The sequence below is a fragment of the Amblyomma mixtum genome, chromosome 10 (genome assembly GCF_055824585.1).
Source record: "Amblyomma mixtum isolate Tamu chromosome 10, ASM5582458v1, whole genome shotgun sequence".
NCBI classification, from domain to species: Eukaryota; Metazoa; Arthropoda; class Arachnida; order Ixodida; family Ixodidae; genus Amblyomma; species Amblyomma mixtum.
Window position 1 is genome coordinate 129952237 of NC_143021.1, and position 7821 is coordinate 129960057.

The 7821-nt window shown below is 41.8% G+C and overlaps 1 protein-coding gene across 1 annotated transcript; it reads left to right on the forward strand.

Annotated features, from left to right (window-relative positions):
- The first annotated feature begins 2740 nt into the window (after positions 1-2740).
- LOC149326942 (uncharacterized) lies at positions 2741-7322 on the forward strand. Its single transcript, XM_089564731.1, has 3 exons — positions 2741-2926; positions 4810-4969; positions 6982-7322. The coding sequence occupies exons 1-3, from the start codon at positions 2741-2743 to the stop codon at positions 7320-7322; spliced, it is 687 nt and encodes a 228-aa protein (XP_089420857.1).
- The last annotated feature ends 499 nt before the right edge of the window (positions 7323-7821 follow it).

Here is a 7821-nt window from a genome sequence, read left to right on the forward strand (position 1 = left end):
CACCTCAGTTTTTGTCTTGGATAAATATTTTTTTGTAATTGCAATAATTTTAGTTATGCAAGTTCAGTAAACGGAAATGTATAAAAATGGCCATTTTTTTAAACATTTCATTCTTTATTTGTCTATCTATATACACTTAAAAGATTTTACTGGGCCGCTTTTTCACCATTCACGCTGCAAGCCAATTTTTAAGTAATGACATATTTGAAATCAGCTGGACAAGACTAATGTCGCCGCAATTTCTTTAAGTTATCTTTAAGGATGAAAAACTAGCGCTCGAGACAAGGACACAACAAAGACGACAACACATGCGCTGACTTTCAACTAAATCTTTATTCAATGCACAAACAGCTTTTAAAAACTGCGAGAGCATCAAAATATTGTCCCACAAGCCCATCACACCGCAAGTCACTTTTCACATTTTGTTCAAGCCATCAAGAAAAATCATTTCCTTCTTTGATAGAGTACATACGGGATGCTTACACACTTCTAAGTTTTTTATTCGTCTTGCTTCAATAATCTCCCGTGGTAGCTGTTTCCTGCTTTTGTTAATCACCTGGCATTCATCAAACTTCGGCATGCATGCATCTGGTTTACATTCCTCACAGTGTTCTGAAAGATTGCCTTTTCCATTTTCTATATTCTTATTGTGCTTGCATAGCCTCTCGTTTAGGCATCTCCCGGTTTAGTCTATGTAAACCATACCACATGAGAGTGGCAAGAATACACGACACCTTCTGCGCAGTAAAAAAATTTCTTCTTGTGATTCTTTGTATAGCTTTGATGTTTCACAGAGTACGGATTCGTCATCTTACATAGTTTTGTCAGTTTATCAGAGGCTGAAAACACTACCTGAACGCCTACTCGTTGGCCTATCTTTTTCAGATTATGGGATATCCTGTGCATGTACGGAACTACTGCTATTTTTCTACATCTCTCAGGCAGAGTTTGACATTTGGAATTATTCTTACGAATCATCCCCTCAGCCACTGACACTAAGATGGCTTTAGGATACCCAGCCTCTTGTAAACGTTTAACCTGTTCCTGAAAACTACGGTTCATCCGGTGCCCACACGACTTTTCCAGAGCCTTTAAATGCAGTATTTAAAAGAGGCATGTTGACAATGCCTCTTTTTATCAACTTAGAGTGCTCCGAATTGTAAGCAAGCAAGGATTTGTTGGCACAAGGCGCATAGCTCCAGCAAGTGTGTTCTTGATCACACACCAGGTTAATGTCAAGGAAGTGAATTTCTTTGTTTTCAGGATATATTCACAGGTCAGCTGAAGTGGGTCGAGGCATTCTTTAAAAACTGCTGTTACATCAGATGATACTGTTTTTAGGCCACCCGAGGTACTGTCGATGAGGACAAGAAAATCATCCACATATCTAAATACTCTGGTCACTTTGGAACCAATTAGGCAACCATTGATGATTCTGTCAACACTTGCTAGGTACAAATTGCTCAAAACCGGTACTAGGCACGACCCAATACAAACCCCCTGTTTTCGCCCTGCTAGCTGATAAAAGTGGACTGCAGATAAAAAGCTAAAAAGTCCAAAAAATTCTGTACAGACACTCCTGTAGCGTTCTGGAAATCTATTACTCCTAAATCATCTGTTATCTTCGACGCACTTAAGCAAACCTGCGTGGGGTAGTGAATATTAAAGATGTTTAATATCGATTGAGAAGGCTTGAAAGCTGGTTACTTATTCAAACATTCCCTGTGTACTGTGCCGGCAGATAAGGAAGGCGGGTTTGCCGTTTTTCCAGAATCTATGTTCAGTGACAAAGCTAACGAGGCCATTTCTAAGCTCTTTAACTGTCAGGCAAACCAGTCACTGTCTAGGCTCAAAACTCAAGCAAAAAAGTTGTGTAAGAAGCTAAATCTTGATGGGTAGAGAAAGCGATAGAAAGCAGCAAGCAAAATCACCTCGAGGTCTTTTTCAGTGCGAAAACGCACAAACCGGACGTCCCTCTAAGGGTATCATTTCAGAAAATGACACTTGGCACTAGTCAATCGCCTTATTTTTACAAGAGAAACTAAACCTGTTAACAATCAAGGATCCGTACCTTATAAAAAATTCGGAAGAAGTAATAGGCTTCCTTAACGCACAACCTGACAAAGGCTTAGCCTTCTCAATCGATATTAAAGATCTTTACTATTCACTACCCCATGCAAGTTCGATGAATGCCAGGTGATTAACAAAAGCAGGAAACAGCTACCACGGGAGATTATTGAAGCCAGACGAATAAAAACCTTACAAGATAAGTGTGTAAGCATCCCGTATGTATCTCTATCAAAGAAGATGATTTTTCTTGAGGGCTCCAACAATGTGAAAAGTGACTTGAGGTGTGATGGGCTTGTGGGACGATATTATGATGCTCTCGCAGTATTTAAAAGCGGTTTATGCATTGAATGAAGATTCAGTTGAAAGTTAGTGCATGTGTTGTCGTCTTCATTGTGTCCTTGTCTCGAGCGCTACAGTTTTTCATCATGAGCAACCAACTCGCCCAAACATCCACCCTTATCTTTAAGACCCATGTTCCTATTTAAGAAGGCCTAATACAGAGCAGCATGTTGCTGCCTTGCTCATTGCTTAGTTTGGTTTCTTGAGTAAATCACAATTTCCAATGGGGAGCCTGCCCTGACTAAAAATCTTTTTTTCAGCGGTCCAGTTGAAGGCAATACGGCTGTTGCTGGAAATACGGCAGCAGCAGCGGGAGCAGCATCGCCTGGCCATGAAACACCAGGCGGAAGTCCTCGAGAGGCTGGCTAGGCTAGAAGCCGGTATTGTTTTCACACCAAAGGCTGCTTCGGCAGCCCCAGTCCCAGTGCCGGCCAGCCTGCAGCTGCCGGCTTACAGCGTCGACGAGATGGAGGCTGCAGAAGCTGCAGTGCAAGACGAGTCTGTGGCCACTACCTTGGTATTTATGTTGTTTTAATTACTAAACAATAATTAGTGACTGAAAAGATATCTATCCTTAAAAGTGTATTCTTTCAGTGCTGGATGAAGTTTAGTTGTCAGTTCAGTGTGTTCTACATGCTTAAAGTGCAGGGTCAGGGGTTCTTCAAAAGTTTTGGGTCCGTAGATGTCACATTCCCGAGCATTTCTTCCTGTGGAGTAAACCTAAATTGCCACATTGAACTACTGTTTAAAACTACTTGAAAACAAACCAAGACAGACTTCATGGCCAGGGATGATGCTTCTTATGGCATAGCAATGTTATAAAAATTTCTGGAAGCACTTGTAAGTGCGTTGACTATTTATGAAACAGATTTCATAAAATGCCTCATATGACCAAGCATATATGTCATTGTTTTGCATGAGAAACAGCAGGATTTATTGTGCAGAAATCATTGTGTTGCGAGTGAAGTGTTCCCTTAAAATCAAACTGAGGCTATGGAAATGGCAAACTTGAAAAGTGATTTTTCCAGGAATAAAGTGCTGTGTTGGTGTGACTAAAAAAGTAGGTGCATTCCATGCAATCACTATGTGATTCATGTCTAAGTTCTCATTGAAATGGCGTGTGAAAGGGATGGATCTTGAAAAGGTTACTGTGCCATTATTTTTGTGTTCTTACTCCTAACTGAAAACTTTTATGTAAGCATACTTCTTACAGTACTTAATTTTACTGCTTTATTTGCATGCGTGTGGTTAGATGTAGCAAGGAAATGTATAACTCCCATCAGGTAAGGGGTGTGCTTTTCATCCATATAGTGGAACATTCAAAATGCAAGAAGATTTTTAAGGCAAGAAGATCCTTTCTTCTCACATTCTAATGGTGTGTTCTAGTTGGCGATCTACAGATGCAGATATTTGCCACTTCCTTTCTGGCCTCGGAATTTTGGATTTGTGCAATTAAGCTCGCTGCACAGATCCAAAGATTTCACCTTGTTTGACAGGAGCGAAAACGTGAATTCATGGAGTTGCTTCATATTGCCGATTGGAACACGCTACAAGGTTCTCTTATTTCCAAGGCTGTCACGAGTGCTCCACTGGGTAGATCAGTGGCAGGCAGAGCCAAACTATTTTGTGGCCATGGCAAGAATGGCTTCCTCTTTGTACAGTGTAGTGGCAATGATCAGACTGAGCACGTGCATGAAAGAAGAACAATTTAGAAAAACTGGAAGCATGGATGGCAAGCTTATTGGCTATCCCATCAAGCAGTTTTGGGTGATGTGAGAATTTTTTTCTGGAATCTAGAACAAAGCGATAGATAGAGCGAATGGTGCAGCAAAATACAGTTGGCAAAATGGCACGGCTTTTTGTTGCTGCTACTTATTCCTTCGCTTGGAATCTTCCACTTACAGTGTAGGACTTTAGTACATTAATATCGAAAAACCTACATAAACAAATCAGTCAACTATTTGGGAAGCACCCCATTCAGTCACTTACACAAGCATGTGTGCCATTTATAGCTGTGCCTGATGACGTTGGTTGCAACTGGCCACTGGGTGGTGCAGTGTTGAGAAAACAGCTGGGCCACCAAAGTTCCAGTGACGGTGACTGGCATGGATGAGTAAAATAAGTTGATCAAATCAGTTATTTGTTTAGAAAGTCTTTCTACAGAGGGGCTCTTGCCAACCTAACTGTACGTATATTTGCTTTGCTTTGTCCCAGATTTTCAGTATAATTACTAGCAAGGTTAGGCTGCATTAGGCATGACTAATAAATTTGCATCCGTTCATCTGAGCTCATAAGTAACCACACTAACACTTTCTTATAACATGCTTTCAGTGTTATTAAGTCGTCATTAAGGCTCTTTTATGTCAAATAACAATTGCTTGAATGTGAATTTTCTTTCAGCGGAATCAGCTGATGCGCCTGGGCGGGAAATCATTGAAAGAAGTTGGCGGGAGTATCATGACGGCGATAATGAGCGTAGAGGTCCAGAGGCTGTACAGCCTCCACGGACGGAAGGGCAAAAAAGCGTTTGCAAACTTAAAGCTTTGCAAAGTGGTAACAGGTATGTTTCTTATATTACTTTTGCCATTTAATTTTAAACGTTGAAAAGTGCGGATGAAGCGGCAGTGTGGGCACATGAGCGGGTTAAAATAAATACTGGGCCTTTTTCAAGCAGTAGACATATATAGCTAGGCCGATGGTGAAAGGCTTCTTTTAGACGCAACAGGTTGTGCTACAGATTATTTCCCTACTTTAACAGTTTCACTGCTGCCTTTGTAAATGGGTAGAATAATCCTTTGTGCACCATAAGGTTTTTTTATCCACCTGCGTCAAAGACAGTTTATTGCGCCTTAACGATTGTACCAATTTATGTGGCACAGGGAACATTGTGTTTAGTGAAAGCTTTGTCAGTGTTTCCGTTACCTACAAATGCTTATTTTGTGGTTTGGTGACAAAGATGGACGGGGGCAGGCTACAGTAAAACTCTGGGTGCGATACAAGAGGTGTGACCTTAGGGACAATGGATTCTTGAAACAACACCTCTCACTTTGATGAACGTCCATGGTACATGCATGTTTTGCAAAGCAGTGCACGCAGTTGCACTTTGTCACTGACAGGTTACTTTTGCAGGGGCTAAACAATGGTGCCAGTTATGCTCCCCACATGATATAACTGCACATTTTTCTTCAGTCTACACAGTGGGCTCACAACAAAGTGAATAAGAGGCGATTGGCTTGGCTGAGGGGAGTCTCAAGGCTGCCACCTCTTGCCACAGCTAAAATTTACTTCCAGCAGCAGAATTGTGTGGCCATTCACATGAATGACATGACCACGTTTTTCTGTGAACTCTGCTGCTCATATAGTCTACACCATGCATTTTCCCAATTGTGTATGCATTCTTTATAAAGCATTATCTAGCTGCAGATGTAATTGCACAGATAGACAGGCCAAGAATTTTGAACTCAGTTGAGGTGCTAATTATGTGGTCCAAATAATAATCTTTCTTGCTGTAACCTATTCTAACCAGCAGTTTTCTTGCAAGTTGCTCCACATTTATGGTAATATTTTGATGCAACAGATTTATAGAAGTGCTCTGTGTGAATATGAGTGATATTTAAAAAGCTCTGCATGGGCCCTAGCTGTAATTCACAAATTCTTAAAAAGTGCTTCTGGTGACCACTGGTGACACCTCACCACGCTTTTTGTACCCCCTTCCAGTTGACGTCAGCTGGGATTTCTGGGTGCACCCTCACTGGGTGCGCTCAAGAAACACAGGCTGGGTGAGGTGGTACATGTCACAACCTGTTTTCTTTAGCTTTTCTTGCCCAATGGGGTGCTCTGAGTTGAGGGGACAGGATCATCTTTTTTGATCGCCAATATCTTCGGTGTTAATGAAGCTAGCCTAAAAATTCTTGCTTTGCAGAGTGAACTGATGGAATAGCAATTGTGTGCATTTTCTAGCTTTAGTAAATAGTTTTTCATGTTCTCTTTAACATGCCTTCACAGTTTTATTTTCATTGTTTGGAAAGCTTATTGGAGCTGAAAATGCCCTTCGAACCTGCGGTGTGTAATAGAAGCTGCAGTCACTTGCCTTCTATTTATAGGCATCTATGATGCCACTTAGCAGGTGCAAGGTGGTCAATCGCAACGAGACGTCAGTGTCAATGGATTGTGGCCCCTCTAGTGATTCTTTACTTCGTTGTTTAGTTGTGTCCAGGTTTTTTATGTTGCCTTGATTATGAGGCATGTAATAGTATATCTGTTTACTACATTTTTTACCTGATGTCCTGGCTCAGGTGCTCAGCTACTGATTCCAAGTGAGGGATCAAACACCATCCATAGTAGCTGCATTGCTCTGGAGGCTAAATGCAAAGAAGCACGTGGGCTAAGTGATGTCGGTGCATCTTAAATTAAGAACTCCAGGTGGCCAAAATTAATCTGAAGCCCTTCAGTACAGCATTTTTCATTAGCCATTTCCTGGAATTTATTTTCTATATTTTTCTAAAATGATGGACGTGATTTGTGTGTGCCTGGAAATAATGTTTATTTTCTTTGTTCACTTTTCCTGTGCAGACGCCATTTGCGAAAAAATGAACATTGATGCATCGGAGGCACAGGGGTTTATTCGCAGGTGGCTGCCCGGTTCATGTGACAGGGGGGGTGGAAGGAAGAGGCGCTTTGCCGAAGCCTTCTCCCCCTTCCAACTAAGCACGCCACCTTCGAGTGCGGGGACAGCCCCCTGCACTGTGGCTGCATGTGTGCTTCCAAATCCCCTGGCCTCTTCAGCACCCCGAGGGCCCTCCCTCCCTACAGCCCCTGCCCCCTCTTACCCCACAGCCCCTGCCACTATCCCACAGCCCCTGCCGCCACCCATCCGCACAGCACCTGCCACCACACTTCCCGGTAACGATTAATTCCATTTGGACTTTTTTCATAGAATAAATGTTATTTTCATGAATACTTTGGTTGTCTCATTTTATGAATATTTGCATGGTTGTTTACGAGTGAACATTTGCATTAATGTTGGCCACTGAAGATGAAAATTATAATAGGCTTTACTGGCGAGTAGTAAATAGAAAAGGGCAGTGGCATGCCAATCTTTAAGCCATTGATGTGACAGGTTGTGTGCGCTGTCATGAATGGAAAAGCCTGTGCTTAGTCTGCATTGAGAGTGCCAAATGGCTGAACGTATCAATCTTGGCATCAACAGTGATATGAATGAATGGTATGATATGAATGGTACTGATATGAATGGAGTATATGAATGGAGTAGCCTGTTTTCAGTACATATTGGTAGGGCCAGAATGGCTATCCATAGGACTAATATTGGCATCAACAATGGGACATCAATGGAATAGCTGATATTCAGTACGTATTGGTAGTACCAGCATGGCTGAACATTGGACCAATACT